Source organism: Mya arenaria, chromosome 11 (genome assembly GCF_026914265.1).
Source record: "Mya arenaria isolate MELC-2E11 chromosome 11, ASM2691426v1".
NCBI classification, from domain to species: Eukaryota; Metazoa; Mollusca; class Bivalvia; order Myida; family Myidae; genus Mya; species Mya arenaria.
In genome coordinates, this window is record NC_069132.1 from 53,728,650 (window position 1) to 53,749,155 (window position 20,506).

Below are 20,506 nucleotides of genomic sequence, written 5' to 3' on the forward strand. Positions count from 1 at the left end.
TCTTCAAACTTTGTATGCACATAAGTCATGGTCAGTTGCTTACCTTTTTTGAGTTGGTAGGTCAAGATTGTGTTGATCTTTATGAGAAAAACTGTTTGTAAATAATAGCTTAGTAAATGACTTGTTTTAGTCCTCAAACTTTGTATGCATTGGTCATTGGCAATAGATTACCCCTACTGATATTGGGGTCAGAAAGTTATGTTTGTGGGTGACCTTTGTAAGAAAAAACCTTTTTCGATAAATAACTGGTGAACAACATTTTTGAAGTCCTCAAACTTCACATACAGGTTAGTTATGAACAATAGATTTAACACCTATTGGTTTTTAGGTCAGTAGGTCAAGATCATAGTGATCATTACAAGAAAAATGGTTTTATAAATATCCAAGATGCTTGAATCCTATGAAACTTGAACCAAGTAGTATCAGTGATCATGCCCAGTAGGTGACCCTATAAGTTTTAAGGTCAGTAGGTCAAGGAAACCTTTTTGCAAACCTATTGTGGAAAATGTGTCTGCTCCCAAACTGTACAAATTCAGATTATTTTTTAGCTCTACTGGCCAAAGGCCAGAAGAGCTTATGCGATGGTAATGTGTACGTAGTATGTGCATCTGTGCGTCCGTGCGTCCATGCGTCTGTAAACAATTGCTTGTGAACACGATACAGTCTTCAGTTTTGATTGTATCTCGATGAAACTTGTACAGTATCTAGATATCCATTAGAGCTCGGTTCCTTTCGAAAACCAGCCAGATCCGCCCATGCATGCCTAGATTATGGCCCTTGATAGTATAAAAAATGCTATTGTGTAAACAATTGCTTGTGAACACGATACAGTCTTCAGTTTTGATTGTATCTCAATGAAACTTGTACAGTATTTAGATATCCATTAGAGCTGGGTTCCTTTCGAAAACCAGCCAGATCCGCCCATGCATGCCTAGATTATGGCCCTTGATAGTATAAAAAAATGCTATTGTGTAAACAATTGGTTGTAAACAATTGGTTGTGAACACGATACAGTCTTCAGTTTTTATTGTATCTCAATGAAACTTGTACAGTATCTAGATATCCATTAGAGCTCGGTTCCTTTCGAAAACCAGCCAGATCCGCCCATGAATGCCTAGATTATGGGCCATGAAAGTTTTAAAGAAATGCTCTCTATTTTTAGCCAGGTCTGCATGAGCGAATTCTATTTTTAGCCAAGTTTACATGTACATGTAAATTCAAGTCTAGAGTTAAGGGAGACAATTTGCAAGTCTAAGATTTTGAGAGACAATTTGCTTTTTGCTTCTGCAGCTGATTTTGTGAATTACTCTGCCTTGTTCTTGTTGAAAGCCCAAAGGCCATTTTTTAGCTTTAAGTTCTGTAGTTTGCGCATTCATATTAACAAAATTGGTTGTGAATGTTTAAGTTATGCACCTGGTGTCATTACTGGCCACACCCAGGGTTCACAGGTTTGGTAAACATAAATCTGGAAAGGTTTGAAAATCTTTTTGTGTGTTCGTGCATCCATCTCAGCACAATTGATTGTGAATGTTTGTTCAAATTGATCAATGTTGTCCTAGGATGCCCTTGACTTTGACCTTTTGACCAAGTTTTTTTAACTTTTAAAACTACAGAAAATTTTACTATGAGTACAGTTTTGAAAGCATTTTTTTTGTCAGATGACTTTTACTTGGCACATATTAAAATAGTTCATGCAACTAATCTGCTGACAATACTTTTTGGGCTCAGATGTTGAACGTGCTACGTTTTCAGGTAACCCAAACACAAAACATAAACTATATGTCTGTTGCCTTTTACCCATACATACATGCTCTGGATTGATATGACCACAAAAGCCATGCCAGTAGAGCATAGGTCCTTTTGGGCCTCTTGTTTTAAACAACCATCTGCACCATGTATACATAGTAAGAAGTTGGTTGGGGATGTAAGCACCTGTGTAATGTTTGTGTAAAGTGATTATGAAACAATTCATATATTTTGTGGAATAAAAGAGCAGACAAACAACATTTGGAGTGAGTGTTCAATATTAAAGCAGGAGAGGTCATAAGAACATGCACTAGCAAGACAAGAAATAAGAGGGCCTAGATGACCATTTATCGCTCACCTGATTAAAATTACCAACAAGTCGGTGGTCATTTAGGATGTTGCTGCTTGCCAACAGGTAAGTGGTTTTCGAGTAATTTGATGATTGAGAAGGAGGTTGGTCCTTGTGAATGGAAATCAGTAGTATTTCTAGGGAAGTCAAGACATTGTCAGCTGGTTGTGGGAGACAGCCGGCTGACAAATGTTATGGCAATGGAAGCCAACAGTTGCTATGAAAGTCAGTGGTTGCTTAGGGAGTCATTGGTTGATACAGATGTAGGTGAATGCTAAGGAAGAAAGTGTTTGATAAAGAATTTAGTTATTATGTCTCCCTCATGGGGAGACATATTGTTTTTGCCCTGTCCGTCAGTCCTTCAGTCTGTACGTCACACTTCGTTTCCGTTCTATAACTATAGAGCGCTTAGACCCAGGAACTTCATACTTGGTATGCTGGTTGGTCATGACTAGTAGATGACCCCTACTGATTTTGTGATCAGTAGGTCAAAGGTCAAGGTCGCGGTAATCTAGAGGTGAAAAAACGGTTTCCGCTCAATAACTAAAGATCCTTTGGGTCCAGGAACTTCATACTTGGTATACTAGTTGTTCATGACTAGTAGATGACCTCTATTGATTTTGAGATCAAAAGGTCAAAGGTCAAGGTTGCTGTTACTTTCAGGTAAAATGTTGGCGGTGACCTTAAGCTTAAAAATTGTTTTTGCTCAATAACTAAAGAACGCTTGTACCCAGGAACTTCATATTTGGTATGCTAGTTGGTCATGACTAGTAGATGACCCCTATTGATTTTGAGATCAGTAGGTCAAGTTCACTGTGACCTTGAGGTGAAGAAATGGTTTCCACTCATTAACTAAAGAACGCTTGCACCCAGGAACTTCATACTTGATATGCTAGTTGGTCATGACTAGTAGATGACTCCTATTGATTTTGAGATCAGTAGGTCAAAGGTCAAGGTCGCCGAGACCTTGAGGTGAAGAAACGGTTACCGCTCAGTAACTTAAGAACGCTTGCACCCAGGAACTTCATACTTGATATGCAAGTTGGTCATGACAAGTAGATGACCCCTATTGATTTTGTGATCAGTCCATCAGTCAGTCAGTCAGTCCGTCAGTCTGTGCGTCACACTTCGTTTCCGCTCAATAAATAAAGAAAGCTTGCACCCAGGAACTTCATACTTGGTATGCTAGTTGGTCATGACTAGTAGATGACCCCCTATTGATTTTGAGATCAGTAAGTCAAGGTTGCCTTGACCTTGAGGTGAAGAAACGGTTACCGCTAAGTAACTTAAGAACGCTTGCACCCAGGAACTTCAAACTTGGTATGCAAGTTGGTCACCAAACTCCTACATAAGACTCACAGTGAAAGAGCTATTATTGTTGGTGATTTTAATATTGACCTCATTATAACATCTAATTCTGACTTGAACACATGCATGTGCAATTACTTACAGATCATCACACAGCCAACAACTGCACAGAGGACCCTTCTAGATCATATATATATTAAAAAAGTGAACTGCAAAGAATCTGGTGTAATTCCAATACATAACTGTTAACAGCTACCATGACATCGCATATGCAGTCGTCAGCTTTCCACAAAACCAGTGGTGATTGCATACTCCAGATTGAAATAAAACAAAATGGTACTTCTTACATCCATCCATCACATTAAGTCTTAATATTCTTAGATCACTGATCTTATGCAGTAGATGTTCAATATTTAATACGGGTGATTAAACCAAACTTCACTGTTGGTTCGTCTCCAGTCCAAAATTACAAATTTCATGTCCATCATTTATTTTTTTCTCAGCTACGACCACACAATAGGGTAGACAAGGGCTTTTTCAAAAAAGCAATCTCTAGTTGGATACTGGCTTTGAAAGCAAATGGTTGCCAAGGAGGTCATTGGTTGGTAAGGAATTAATTTGTTGCTAAGCATATTATTGGTTGCTGAGGAGGTCAATGGTTGCTTAGTAAGTAAGAGGTTGATAATGAAGTCATCGGTTGCAAAAAAAAAATATTGGTTGCTAAGGAGATGGCTGGTTGGTAAGGAAGAAAATGGAAGCTAAGGAAGTCATAGGTTGCTTAGAAATCATTGGTTGCTTAGTAAGTGGTTGATAAGAAAGTCATTGGTTGCTAGGGAAGTTATTGGTTGCTAAGACTGCCATTGGGTACTTTGGCTGTTTGTAGAAACTAACCACTAAACAGACCAAATACATAGGATCTGCTTTGCAGTTTCAGAGAAATTTTTCAAAGATTATTCTAAACCTAAGACTCGCTGGGCATAATGTGAACAATTTTGGTGAAGTACTACATTCCAAATATCAAAGGTCTCAGAGATTTTAAGGGGAGATATTGCCTGATACCTTGTTATGTCTACATGTACAACTTAGTCATATAGTGAAAACCAGCCCTGCCCATAGTAGGCAGTTTTAACATGGTTTAAAGGAATTTGATAATGGGCCATTTCAGGAAAATTTCTGTGAAGCTCTTTTGAAATCCGACCAGCGGATTTTGAGGGGAAGTTTTTCAGGAGGTCTACATGGAACCATTTCATCTTGAGGAATCTGGAAGAGAACTATCCAAGGAACATTCTGGTGAAATTTGGTTAAGATTTGCCTAGTGGTTTAGGACAAGTTGTGTGAAGAAAAATGTTGATGTCAGACGACCGAATTCCCCGTTCATAATAGCTCACCATTTAGCACTTATTTCTTAAGTGAACTTTAAAGAAACAAAGGGCAGTTATTTTTAAAATGTTTAAAACTGACACATGACTCTTGTGCACTGGATGGAAGGATTAAAGCTTTTGTATACTGCACTCCCTCTCATTGTTATATATGTACATTCCAAGTTTCATTTAAATCCATTCCATACTTCTTGAGTTATGGTCCGGAAAAACAGCTTTTGAATTAATGTTTTCTATAAAAGTAAAATGGGAGATAATTTAGCAATGAATGCAGCCAGTATTATGGTTCTTCCTCACTGCACTTGTGTATATTGCCATCTGTCCATGTTTCAAATTCCATTGAAAACTAGCTTTAGTTTTTATGTTATTCCCCTGACGAGGGTGTTGCGGATGACTGGACACAGTGGTCTATATATGTTCTCCCTTTGGGGTGCATGAAAACGATTTCTCTACAATACATTCTGAATTGTCTTTTAAGAGATCTTTGCTTGTTATCAAGTGAATGTTAAGTGAAACGCAGAGTCAATGCCAACGCTTGTATGTTTTTCAGTTGAACAAGTTTTGTCACTCAACAATGATCAAAGCAAGAGTTATGGATCTTGCTACAATTTTTCATTTGAAAATCTGGACTGCTTTACAAAGGATGGCCAAGATTAAAATCTTCGCATGATGACAAAAGCACCTTGACAATACCATGGCTGTTTCTTTGAAAAACAGATAAACTAAAAACAGTACAAAATGCATCATAAAAATTTAATACCATAAAAATGCTTGTAATAAATATTTACATTTAGAATTGTCAGATATTATCATTGCACATTCAATGCAAAGAGAAACCAAGTTATCACAATAATATTTGTAACATAGACAAGGCAGTTTTGAGTTCAAGTTTTCACTATTTGAACACTTAGCCATCCTCGACACCCCAGGATATTCATAATAGGTTTTGAATATGCTGTGGTGTAAAGGATGGCACTAAACATAACTTCAACATAAAACTATAACAATTCATAAACTGAAGGGTATAAGAAAATGTGTGGACCATGTATACCCCTAATATCATATTTAAGCTGATTCATACAGATAAACATATGTCCCCTTAAGTTCATTAAAGAAATGCCAACCTTTATTGCTATCATTAACAAATACAAAGCATCAATATCTGGCAGTTTTACTGAATTATTGGATGAGATGCATTGATCATTCAATATTTGATTACTCCATATAAAATAATACATAGTATTAACAAAATATTTTTAAAGTAAAACTTTTAAATTATGTTTGAAAGTTTATTATATATTACATGTAAACATACAAAATGATGATTGTTTAAAACATGAACGATTTTAGATTCTTAATCCATGTAATTATTTTAACAACACTTAAAAATTGCATTCATAATGCTTTGATGAAAATAAAGACATAAACAATAACAAATGGCGCATACAATGTCATGTATGCTACGACAAAACAACAACTCTTTGTGTTAACATGTATGTATGCTCGAGTTATAGCTCATTTACACATACTGCAATGCATATCAATCCCAAAAATCGCTTTTTTATACCATAAATGAAATTCAGTAGAACATCAAATAAACTTGGGTATTTTTCATTTTTTTTGGCGGCCATCTTGGACGCCATTTTTTAAAAAAATTTGGAGACTCCAGCAATTTTGGTAAAAACAAAATATTGTTCCATATTTTGCAGGCTCTAACAAACATTTTAAGATATAAAAGTCACTGTTATCTAATGTAGACCAGTTGAACCCCTAAATAAATAAGATGTTCATGCCCATTTCCTACATTGAACACTCTGTCAATATTTGGTAGAACCTTTCTGCCCCCAGGAGGACCAGCATGGGCACCTGATTGCCTTCATAGAATAAACTGTTAAGACTGTTAAAAAAATTAAAAAAATGTTTAAAACTTGCCCTGTATATTTTGATTATGAATACATACACATTTTACATATTGGCAGTTGAAACCTGATATTACTTTATCCTAAAAAATTCAAAATCATTACATTCAAGTTCTTCATAGTCTGATAAAATGTGCCCTTTTCTCCCTCAGCACCCTGTCCCTTTCCTGCAGCACCCTGTCCCTTTTCTGCAGCACCCTGTCCCTTTCCTGCAGCACTGTCCTTTTTAAAAACCTGGCTCCAACCCTAGGTATGCCAAGATGAACATTGAAAACAAAACCCCAAAAAGTTTGATGACACCAAGTATGACAACAATATAAATCTACCGTACATGTAACCAAATCATATGAGAAGGCAAATAACAATATCCAATGCTTTTGTTCAGACATATAAGAAAGCATATCTAAAATTTACAGTGAAATGAAAAACATGCCTGATATTTCAGCGAAGTTTTGTTCAGTTTTTTCCATGTGTACAATACATAGTGTTGGGAGTCATCACAGGCTTTCTAAATTATTAAATCAGAATTCTATCAAGCGATTCCATTGGCTGAGACATGAGCGTTAACACTATGTTCTAAATGCTAGATTTACATCATTTGGTCATCCCTGCTGCATGATTATTTCTCATTGAATGCAAAAATATACAATATTGTAGGTAAACAAAAATTGAATTGAATGTTTACCTATACAGAGGTCAATTACATGTACAAATAATCATTTTGTTAAGAATAATTTAATGCCCTGTTTATAGGAGAAAAGAAAATGATGTTTAAGATGTGACTGTTCGTTTTCAGAAGATGGTTGTAAGGCATGTTCGTTGTAATCTTTAAAATCAGCACAGTCTGAGACATTAACAGATGGATGAGAAAACTGCAGGGAAAGCACAAGCAATTGTCTGTTGCTTTTCAAACATCACTTCAATAATTGAAGCAAGAGTTATGGGCCTTGCAGTTCACATTCATATTGTCTCCATCAACGTCTGTACCAAGTTTCGTTCGAATATCTTGAAGTTTTATTAAATATGTTTGAATATCTTGAAGTTTTATTCGTTATGTCAAATGTTCTTTGCACATAAATGATGTCAATGGCAATGACTCCAAGGCTATGAAAAAACTTCAACTTTTTGATTCCAAAAATAGACAAGCTAAAAACGGTAGATAAGAGGTCACAAGCTACAACATGTCATGACTCAACATGTCATGTCTGCTTATTGTTGTTTTGGGTTTTCAAACAAATACCAGCATAAAGCTAAACTAATTTCAAAGACTGAATAATCTGCTGAATTTTTTTATATCCCTGCTAAAATCTTATAAAAACGAAGCTATAGGCCGATTGCTCAGAACTTCAAAGTTAACATAGTTGCTAATATCATTGTGTCTCTTTACTGCTCTTTGAATTTCACTGATATATTTGTGATTTGTAGTGTTTCTCAAATATTTGAAAAAGATGTTCAGCTGTGTTAGTCTTATTGAAATATATGAGCACATCAGATAATGTTTTATCTTTAAACGTAAACGTGGCAATGATGTTGTTTATCACGTTGTTTACTTTATGGCCTAGTTTAAGCCATCTATAAGACTTAGTGACACCCCCCCCCCAAAAAAAAAAATAATAAATAATATGTGTATAGTACACAGCCTCTGTTTATTGATCTTAATCTACTTGCCTTGATCCCTCTTATCAGATCTCAGATCTGAGTATCAGGAGATGCACAGCAGGGGATTATCATGTCAAACATTCCTTAAACTAGGCCTTTAAACAAAGTTCTGAACAATTTGCCCAAAAAACAATAAAACCAATCATCTCCTGAAGTAAGACCCAAAAGTGCTGAAAGCAGAGGAGAGAACACTGCTGGCGGTGAGGGCTGAGTCTGTCATATCCTGGGATACGTATCCAAGGGCTTGCAAGGACTCTGGCTGAGTGGCAGCTGAGGGGAGGGGGATGTTGTCCGGTACAGTCTCCCAATCCCCTGAGTCCAGCTCCCCTTTCGCACAGTTGTTAAAATCATCGTCACTCTCGTCCGATTGTCCATTTGAATCCTCGACTGAATCCATCATATCTTGCTCAACATCAAACCAGCCAATCCTGGAAAGTAATCATTTAAACATTGAAAGCCAGAACCATTTAAAACTTAAAAACTGTTATGTTATGAACATGTACATGTTTGTCATCCATATTTTTCTGGTTTCAGTACAACACATCCTGAACAGTTTCATAAACAGTATTCAGGGCTTCCATTAAGAATTTGAAACTGGAAGTATGAACTTCCTGTCCATCAGTTTTGAATTTTTTTCGCTGAAGTTTGCAAGTTCTAGTCTCCCTAATATAATACTTTTTTTCTGCAATTTTTTCAACTAGTAAGTTAAATATCAAATAATTTGCATTTTTGACTTGCTCAATTAACAGACTTATATTATAATAATTCATTTTACTTAAAGACTGATCGAAATTGTGACAATGAAAAATAACTTCACACCAGGTTTTGATTTTTTGTACTTCCAAGGAATCAATTTTGGTTTTAACCCATTTCTAGGGAGTAATATACTTCCAAACTTGCTTTAACGGAAGCCCTGCAGAAAATGATAAATGCTTAAGGCAAGTTAGACCGTGGTGATGAAACATATTTAAATAATCATCGCTGGGCACATAACATTGACTATAATCGATTCTTATTATCTATGATTGATTTTCATCAAACTATCATTATTCCTCATAATACATAAAATACATGCGAATAAAACATGTTGCAACATTTCATATATATATTATATATGTATATATATAAAAGATTGTTTGTTTTTTTAATTATCTCTTTTTCATGTTTCTATATGTTGTACCATGGATATATACATTACGTCTGTGCCCCACATCCTTACAAGACTGATACTCTTGCTGGGGTTAATGTAGCTGGATAGGTCAGTGGTATCGGAAAATTAACCTACATATCCCCCATTACTAATACCAGACCAAAAATATTTCCACAGGAGGTCTTCAAATTGTTTAAAAACCATAGAAATCTATAAAAAAAAAAAATGAATTTACTACTCAATAATAGCAAACATGTCCACTAATACTCCAAGTTGTAACAGAAAAAGTACAAAAATCTTTATTCTTAAATATACATATTGTGCCAATTGTTCAGAATTTCGTCAAAGTTAATTCAGATATTTCGTCAAAGTTAATTCAGATATTTCGTCAAAGTTAATTCAGATATTTCATCAAAGTTAATTCAGATATTTCGTCAAAGTTAATTCAGATATTTCGTCAAAGTTAATTCAGATATTTCGTCAAAGTTAATAACGTTGTAATTATAATTGTTTACTTTTCTATCTGTATTATTCTGGAAGTTTTATGAATATGAATATGATCTGCAATACTCCTAATACGATTGGAGACAACTGTTTTATATACACTTGTCTCATTTGAATATACAAGCACATCATAAAACTTTTCACTAATGAAATTTATCAATGATGCCATTATTACGCTTTTAGCTTAAACAAAATTCAGAACAATCAGCCAATAGTGTATTTTCACGCACCTGCCGAGTTGACTATGATTCAGCAGTTCCACCAAGTTATGCGGTGTGTGTTTAGGCTCCAGTCGCTCTGCGCTCACACCCTGGGAAAAACACAGGTACAGCACGTTCTTGTTCAATCGCGACACCGAGCGATTAAACTGGCGTTCTGGAACCTCATCCAAGCAGAATTCACTGAAATGTAAAAATATCTTGTTAGAATGAAATGCTAGATTTCTCATATAATAATATAACATTTTCATTAAAAATTATAATTGTCATTTCGATGAAATACAATAGCAGAAGTTTAGAAGTTTGACCTCTGTGAATGACCTTGACCCTTGTTACATCTGTTAATGACCTTGACCTATTTTACATTTGTGAATGACCTTGAACTTTTTATCTCTGTGAGTGGCCTGGACCTTAAAGCTGAAACCTTATGTCTTTTCTGGTATAACGTTTTTGTGTCAAAGACTGTGCCAAGTTATTGTATCAAAATCATCCCAAGGGTTATGTTACATTTTACCAAATCTGACTTGGGATGCCCTTAAATAAAGTGACTTATGCAGGTGACACAATAAGCTTTAATGTTTGCAATTGAGGCCTAGATATTCTACTAGCCCAAAGCACTATTGTCCAGTGCATGCTGACACTAAAAAGGTGAGGTTAAAGTGCGAGGACTATGAGGTGTTACACAGGCTCACGATTATTGTGGCTTGGACTGACCTGAAGCACTGTTTCTTGTACTGGCTGACACTGAGAAAGTAAGCTAGAAGTGTTAGGAGCTGTGAGGTGTGACATTGTTGTTCCCTACTAACCTGAAGCACTGTTTCTTGTACAGGCTGACACTGAGAAAGTAAGCTAGAAGTGTGAGGAGCTGTGAGGTGTGACATTGTTGTTCCCCACTAACCTGAAGCACTGTTTCTTGTACAGGCTGACACTGAGAAAGTGCGCTAGAAGTGTGAGGAGCAGCGAGGTGTGACATTGTTGTTCCCTACTAACCTGAAGCACTGTTTCTTGTACAGGCTGACACTGAGAAAGTAAGCTAGAAGTGTGAGGAGCTGTGAGGTGTGACAAAGCCCCGCAATGATTGTGTTCCCTGGGCTTGTGTGGCTTGTGTCTTCCCTGGAGCCCTCCTCAGCAGCTTTAGCAACTGAAAGGTGGTGGAGGATAGATAAAGATTTTACAAGCAATTTTACTGGTTATCCAATTTTCCTAAAATCACATGTAAGTGAAAAATTCGACCTTTTGAACGTTAAATTGAATCAGCAGGGTGTAGTTAAACGGCAGCAGGGTGCTGGAAAAGGGAAGCAGGGGGCCTCACCCTGCTATTTAGGCCGAGCTGGAGCACTGTATCTTGTAGTGACTGCTAGTACTGGTTGTAATCAACCTGCCTTGCTTATTTACACAATAAGTCATAGTTTCAAATATCTGTAAAGTACTTACCTATTTTCATATAGTGAGGTAATCCCTATTTAATGAAAGAAGTACTGGAGCCACTATCTTGTAGTGACTACTTGTACTGGCCGTATTCCCCCCTGCCTGCACAAAAGCCTTCTGGCTGTATTACACAATTACTGATACTTTCAAATATCTGTGAAGTACTTACCTATGGTCATATAGTGAGATAATCTCTATTCAATGGAAGAAGCCACTTTCTTGTAGCGACTGTTGGTACTGGCCGTAATCCACCTGCCCCGCACATAAGCCATCTGGCTGGATTACACAAGACTTTAATAGTAATCACCTCAAATACCTGTAAATTACTCACCCATAATATTATATTGAGAGTAGTCTCCATTTGACGGCAGTACTGGAGCCACTATCTTGTAGTGACTGCTGGTACTGGCCATAATCCACCTGCCCCGCACATAAGCCATCTGGCTGTATTACACAAGACTTTAGTAGTAATCACTTTGAATACCTACTGAAATACTTACCCATAATATTATATTGAGAGTAGTCCCCATCTGACGGCAGTACTGGAGCCACTTTCTTGTACTGACTGCTGGTACAAGCCGTAATCCACCTGCCCCGCACATAAGCCATCTGGCTGGATTACACAAGTAGTAATCATTTCAATAATCTGTGAAGTACTTACCCATAATGTTATATTGAGAGTAGTCCCCATTTGATGGCACCACTGGAGCTACTTTCTTGTACTGACTGCTGCTACTAGCGGTTATCCACCCGCCCCGCACATAAGCCATCTGGCTGGATTACACAAGTAGTAATCATTTCAAATATCTGTGAAGTACTTACCCATAATGTTATAATGAGAGTAGTCCCCATTTGATGGCAGAACTGAGGCTACTATCTTGCACTGACTGCTGCTACAAGCCATAACCCACCTGGCCCGCACATAAGCCATCTGGCTGTATTACACAAAACTTTAGTAGTTATGACTTTGAATATCTACTGAAATACTTACCCATGATATTATATTGGGAGTAGTCCCCATTTGATGGCACTACTGGATCTACTATCTTGTACTGACTGCTGGAACTAGCCGTAATCCACCTGCCCCGCACATAAGCCATCTGGCTGGATTACACGAGATTTTAGTAGTAATCATTTCAAATACCTGTGAAGTACTTACCCATAAAGTTATATTGAGAGTAGTCCCCATTTGATGGCACTTCTGGAGCTACTTTCTTGTACTGACTGCTGCTACTAGTGGTTATCCACCTGCCCAGCACATAAGCCATCTGGCTGGATTACACAAGACTTTAGTAGTAATCACTTCAAATACTTGTAATGTACTTACCCATAATATTATATTGAGAGTAGTCCCCATTTGACGGCAGAACTGGAGCTACTATCTTGTACTGACTGCTGCTACTAGCCGTTATCCACCTGCCCCGCACATAAGCCATCTGGCTGGCTTCCTGTAACGCCTCTTTCAATACATCGTCACTCTCTCCCATAGCGCCTGTACTTCTATACATGTGAAATTCAACATAAACAGTTAGTTAATAGGCAATAGTTTATGTACAGTGTATCAGTTAATTTCAATTTTATATTTCAAAAACTAAAATTTTAATTCAGCCAATCAATAATGTATATGAATTAGTAGAAAATTAATTTCCGTTTAAATGTAACGTTATATCCGCTAGGTGGCGGAAAATAGATGGTTTCGTGCAGGAGGAATTAAGAGTAACTGTCATTCAAGTTTAAAATTTTGTGTTGAAAGTTATGGATTGGTAGAAATACGTATTTAAAATGAATATAAGTTATAGAACATGGATGATGGTAGTATGATTTAGAAATAAGTCCTGTTTTATTCAGTTTGAAAATACCACTGTGTTGTTTGACTATATGTGTACATGTACAGTTGGTTACCCAAGTGCTTAAACCAGAATTAAATCTGAAATGCATGAAATGATATTGGCGTTCTGAGTTGTTTTTGAAGTTAAATATGAAGTATGTTTTATAGAAGGACTACCGTATTTCAATAAGTATTACCCATAAGAGATGTAAAGAAATCTATATTTACACAATCATGAAAAATAGAGTTTTCATAAAAATCTGTGTAAGGCATATGTTATGTACAATGTTTCCTATGTTTTATATATAAAAAGAGTACTAAACCCGGAATCACCTATACATTTTTCAATTTCACTATTTTAATTTTATGGGTGCAAGTTATGCATTACTTCATCTTAATTATAACCTAAAACATGTAATTACATCATTTTAAATATAAATACTAGATCTTTTATACACCTTTCCATCGTAACTGCTGTCACTGGAAATATATATGTTGTGAGATCTGCAATGCGTGATTTCCTGAGTTCCATGACTTCTCCCTGGCGCTCCGTCAACTTTTCCCTCTTTTTGGCGATCGCATCAGTCACCTTGACGATATAGTCAATGATTCGCCTCTTTTTCTCCTGATGTTTCTTCCCTTTTGCATATCGAATCAGGTTTTCCCGCCGAATTCTCTCTTGTGCCGATTTGCCTGTGATAGCAAGAATGTTAAAAACAAGAAATCCATTAAAGCTGCACTCTCACAGATGGAACGTTTTGAGAACTTTTTTTTTGTTGTCTTGGAACAAGCCAATTTTTGGGAAAGTCCATGGAAACCAGTTATAAAAGACTGCTGACAAAAAATTAGATCCCAGATTTTTATATTTAAGTTCAAAAATTGATCGATTTATGCATTTTTTTCTAAAACCGTTAGTAACAGTTTAAGCCATAAAACATTAATTTTCTAATAGAAATATGAAAATCTACGAACTGATCTTTTGTCAGCATTCTTATATCATTTATTTGCAGTATTTTACGCAAAAATTTGATCTTTCCAAGACAAAAAATAAAAAAAAGTTGCAAAAATGGTATATCTGTGAGAGTGCAGCTTTAAGCCACCGCAAAAAATACTTCATTTAGACTGACCCTTCCCATGTTTTGTAAGGCGTGGGTAGGTAGGTATGCTGAAGTTTATTTTTAACTTCTTAACCCTTTAATTCCGTAAAGAAAAAATAACATCAAAGTATATAACCTTAAGGCTACAACATATTTTGGGTCAAAGTGACTTTTGTGAATTTGTTAATTTAGGCCAAACCAATTACTGTGAAATCATAAATATTTGTGGGATGTTAGTTTTCGTGGATTTCATGGGTTGTCTTATGTAAGATCCCAATTAAAACTTCACTTTTAATTCTGAAATCATAATGTCTTTAGATGTAAAAGGGTATACATTAATTCACAAAATATATGTGGTCGCGGTATACTAGTACAACTTGTGTTAAGTTTTGAATACCTAAATCATTATATATTTTCCTGTTAATATGGTTTATATTATATACAGGATGTGATTGAACTGGCAGCTGGAGGGCTGAAACATTTTCGGCCATGGGTTTATGGGGGGCTCTTGGGGTCAAAACCGCACTGCTGTAGAAAAAAAATGGCTTTTTAGAAGCTCTTTTGAGGGCTCTCCTGACTTTAAATGTGAAGCAAACTGGGGTACTTACTTAAACTGAAAGCAATCAAATATTTCTTTTCAGGTAAAAAAAAATAAAATATATATATATATTTATTTATTTTTGGGGGGGGGGCGGAGTCCCTTGGGCAATGAGATGCGCGGAATTCCACGAATCCGCGGACAAAATCACATCCCTGTATATACTATTTAACCTCCATGGTAATAAATTCAATTTAATTATTAGTACTTCATTCAGCCTTTTTTGTATGACATTGCCAGAACAATAAAACAAGGGCATGTATAACCTGATGATTATTAACCTTGTGTGTTTGAGCACTTACACTTGATTTTGTTTCTTTGATCAAATATTTCATTGATTATTTAATTAAACACCCAAACAGTTTGCAAAAACATTTAATTGACATTTAATGGCTTCACTATTTTATATCCTTGATATCATTTATGATCTTTACCGATCAGGCGATTATCAATTGACACGGGTATCTGCGCTTATTGACATATTGTCCCACTGTAGTGTCATAAACTATGCGATATAGATGATTCATAGCACGAGATCGGCGCATGGTTAATTTGAAGATTGCAGTTTCAATTATTATTGTTTTCCAAAAAAATAAAAAACCAGGAGTAAAAGAACCCACAAATTTTTCATTTTTCAAAGAAAACACACACCAAATTTCAAGCCCACATACATAAATGATTTCACAGTATTCATGAAGCTCACTGGATTATGAGGCTGAACTGCTTTTAACTGAGTTTTTTTGTCAACTTGTTAATGATATTGCAAACTACAGATGTTAAAATTGGGTGAAATAAAAGCATGATTAACTTTGCTTTTCTTAACATAATATCTTTTCACATTTTTTACCATGACTAAGCTTGCAATACTTTCAACATACCAAGAAAGCATTAAGCAAGGCAGAAATTACAAGCTTGTTTGTTCACTAAGCACTAAATTTATTTATAATATATTCAGGGGAAAGGATGTACCATAATATCGTTTGATACAAACATTAAGTGAGAATAATAATCAGTTGCAAACAAAATGGCAGAAAAGGTAATTTTTCCTAATCCACCATTTTGTTTGCAACCTAACATTTTTCTCACTTAATGTTTGCATCAAACATAAACATTGAAAATTGTTACCGGTAACTTAAACAATAGCCTACCTTTTAAGGCTAACTGTTTCGAAGCCTGAAGTGACGTCTTCAGCAGTTCAATGTTTCGTCTACATTCGTCTATTTGTGTCTTCTGTAAAGGCATAATGTTAAAGGGGCTGGACACCATGAGATGATACAAAAAAAAAAAAAATTGTTAAAAGCTTACATAAAATTGACATCATTGTGTACAAGGCATTGAGTTGTACTTACTGAAGTATCACATCGCTTATGACTCATGCAGTTTTTGAACATTTTTCAAATTTGATATTTACCAGGGTTGTCTACCATGTAAATTTAAATATAGCGTCAGTATATTTTTTGTACTCATAGAAATATATGATTTAAACTGGGAAACACAGATGAGATAGCAACATGGTTGTTCTAGACTTGTTTGGTGAAAATAATGTAGTCGCCGATTTTTGGACCATCTGGTATCTAGCCCCTTTGAGGGCAGAGGCCAAACAAAATATCATTTGTTTCAAATCCTTTTTCCCCCAAGATAGGGTAGGTAGGCTCCGTTTTCTCCCTTTGATAACTTTTAGGTGAAGTCTGAATATCATTGTCACACTTAAAAGCAGCAACATTTGGATTATGGATTAATGTTAACTACAGCAGTCTATAAACACATAACATTTTGGCGGTTTTCTGAAGCAAGGAACTACCATGTTACTTATTTGCTACAATAATTATACAATTGCTAATGGCATTTAAGGGTAGATAAGAACTGTTCTGACAGTATGCAAATATTCAATAGTTATGCAAAAGATAAATGTTATTTTATCTAAAAAAAATCAATACATTTTTTTTACACAGTCACACCTAAATATAGTACTTAAAATTCACATATTTTTCTGAATTTGAACCAGCCCAATTGCCATCATTGAGATTACCGTATATCGACATATAAAAGAAAATACACATACTGTCACAATCTTCCTTTGTACTGGAGCAGATTTTTCTTTGAAACTGAAATAAAACAAAAGAATAGGGCTTAAATGAAAAAAAGAGTACAAAATGAAATTATATAAAGTCCTTAATAAGTAAGTATGCATATATATAGGAATATCAGCACATACATTATTCAATAATATGTTAAAAAGAACATTATGAAATTACATAGAGTTGTTATATTAGGTAGGCATGGCAAATCATCACTTATGTTCATCACATACATTATATTGTATTTTAAAAAGAACATGAAATTATGTAGTCTTAATATTATGTTAGGCATAGGAAAGTCATCACATAAATTATTAAATATGTACACACAAAAATGAAATTTAAACCAATACTGTAATTTTTGTATAATTAAATATCAATTTCAGAAATTATATAGAAAAAAGTATTGCTTCGTATTGATAACGTGTGTTTTTGCTATTTTATGTAAACTAAAACAATAAAGAGATTTTTATATATATATATATATATATATATATATATATATATATATATATATATGAATAAATTCTAAATACTAGTAACTTCAGGAGTAAACGATCCAATTTTCTGATTACCCACCCTTCGAGGAGATGACCCCGTAAGGTTTTCTTCTGCTCCCATATTCTTTGCTTGTCCAAGTAACTGCAATATAAGATAAGGATTGTAGGACTGAACATCCCGTGGACAAAACATCCCATGTCATGTAACATGTTTAACTAGGTGGACTAATTCACCAGATGATTTGGACATGGTGGACAAAACATCCCAGATCATATTCACAGGGTAGACAAAACAGCCCAGATCATTTTCACAGGCTATACAAAACATCCCAGATCATTTTAACAGGGTGGATAAAACATCCCAGATCATATTTATAGGATAGATAAAACATCACAGATCATATTCACAGGGTGGATAAAACATCCCAGATCATATTCATAGAGTGGATAAAACATCCCAGATCATATTCATAGGGTGGATAAAACATCCCAGATCATATTCATAGGGTGGATAAAACATCCCAGATCATATTCATAGGGTGGATAAAACATCCCAGATCATTTTGACATGGTGGACAAAACATCCCAGATCATTTTGACATGGTGAACAAAACAGCCCAGATCATTTTGACATGGTGGACAAAATATCCTAGATCATTTTTACATTGTGGACAAAACAATCATGTACATGTACTGTAGGTAAAAATCATTTACATTTAGATATCATATAATTTAATATGTGAAAAAAACACACTTTGTTATGGTAATATATGTGTGTCCATACTGACAAACATTGACGGACTCTAATGGAAAAATATGCTTTATCAGCCATAATAAGATGAGTTCAGATGTTTTATCGACTTTGTCAAAATGATATGGGAGGTTTTGTGCACCAAAAATGACATGAGGATTTGTCCATGTGATGTTTTGTCAGGCTCTCTAAGTTAAGTAGTCATCATAACAGAGTAGTCATACTATTAACAGTGTTCAAGGCAGGATTTGAAGGGCAGGGTAGAGTTTTGAAAAGGGCAAGCTACATCAGTTGTGTAGGGGTAAATGGGGTGGGTGTGGAGGGGTCCACCCCTCTCACAAGGTTTGTTTTGGGTGTCTCCCCCTAGATATTTTTGTTTTCATATGCAATTTAATGCATTTTCCATCATTTCAAGACTATAACAAACAAAAAATTCTCAAATTTAGAAGGGTGTGCTTTAATATCAAAATTAAAATTTGTCTTTTTGTCTGTGGTAGTATGATTGTACTTGTCTAGAGTCTCCCTTAGTGCAATGTCACATTTTCTCCTAAAATGAAGAGAAAACAAAGACAGTTAAACATTTGAAACACCATTTTCTAGCTGAGCTAATTAATTTGCAACATAACAATCCAATCATCGCTAGGGTTTGAGCCGGGTCTTAAAAAGGACACAATGTTACAGAAGAAGAGATAAGAGAGAAAAGGGCAAGTTTTATTGCTCTGTTAAGGACTTGGAACATTTTGAATTGGACAGAAATGGTAAAGGATTGTGTTTTGTTGAAGGAATATTTAAGGGTTCATTACTGACAAAAATGTGACATCAACTTTGTATGTATTTACAATCATATAATAAGATTTAATTGAAACAAAATAAATAGTTGACAGCATTTAATTATATGAAGGTAAAAGTGTACACTTGCTAGTCTCCTTGTGGGCAGAAGGGTTATACCACAACAGGACAGGGTGCAGCACCCTTTCGAACCCTTTAGCTAAAACTCGACAATTGGTAACCATTTGACAACCATTTACCACAGTTTTTGTATGACATGGCAGTGAATTGAACCCAGAATCTCTGACGTTCAAAAGAGTGAAAATCTCCATCACTAGAGCTCTTGCTCTTTAAGAAAAGCCAATGATCCCATGGCAACTCCGCTCAGATTGCCAGTCCATATATGGCCCAGATGACAGATAATACGGCTCAGTTAAAAAACAATATGGCCCAGTTGAAAGACAATACAGTCCAATTTGGTGGTCAATATTGCACAGATCATGAAAAACAACTGCAAAGACTGAAATATGAAATAGCTTAGTTCGAAATACCAGTCTTGTGGCCTAAATTGGTTCGCAAACCTGACATGATTCATTGAACTGGGCTGTATTGTATTTAAATCTTGGCCATATCATCCCCTCATTTGGGTCATATTATATCTGTCAACCTTGGCAATGTCATCATTCTAAACCATATACTATATGGTAGCAACAGCAATATAATTTATATATGGAATTCCCTATCCGCTCGACAAAAGATTATAGGGTTGTGCTTCACTATTCAACTGGACATAAGTTTACTAAGCCTTTACTTTTCTAAGGTTAATTTGAGAAGGTCATTCAGGAATGATCTTCAAAACATGTCTTTGTTCTCTTTAGTAAAGAAAACTACCTGTCAGGATATCTTGCTGTTGAGTGGTGGAATTGCCCTTCATTCACACAACCTTTACAGTAGAATGGTCGTCTTGCTTCTGAACACAGGGGGCATCTTTCTACAGCAACGGAGAGGCCACTTAAGCTTTGTGAAATTGACTTTGTATTGAATTCTGTCGGAGCTTCTGTGTCAGAACAGCTGATTTCTTCCATAACAAATTACGTCATGTACATATTTGTTTACTTCCGGTTCACTGGGTTTAATTTTCTTAGGTGGCGCAGATTAATTTTGTTGCCCGGCGTCATTTTAGAAAACAAAGGCTGGGAACCAAGTAAATGAATACAACTTCGGAC

At 35.6% G+C, this 20,506-nt stretch overlaps 1 protein-coding gene across 1 annotated transcript; it reads right to left on the reverse strand.

Annotated features, from left to right (window-relative positions):
* Positions 1-5,521: 5,521 nt before the first annotated feature.
* LOC128207839 (beclin 1-associated autophagy-related key regulator-like) lies at positions 5,522-20,369 on the reverse strand. Its single transcript, XM_052911006.1, has 9 exons — positions 20,172-20,369; positions 17,841-17,903; positions 17,246-17,288; positions 16,332-16,413; positions 13,947-14,181; positions 12,988-13,160; positions 11,223-11,373; positions 10,245-10,415; positions 5,522-8,788 (listed from the first exon to the last, which is right to left on the reverse strand). The coding sequence occupies exons 1-9, from the start codon at positions 20,363-20,365 to the stop codon at positions 8,503-8,505; spliced, it is 1,398 nt and encodes a 465-aa protein (XP_052766966.1). The 5' UTR covers positions 20,366-20,369; the 3' UTR covers positions 5,522-8,502.
* Positions 20,370-20,506: the final 137 nt, after the last annotated feature.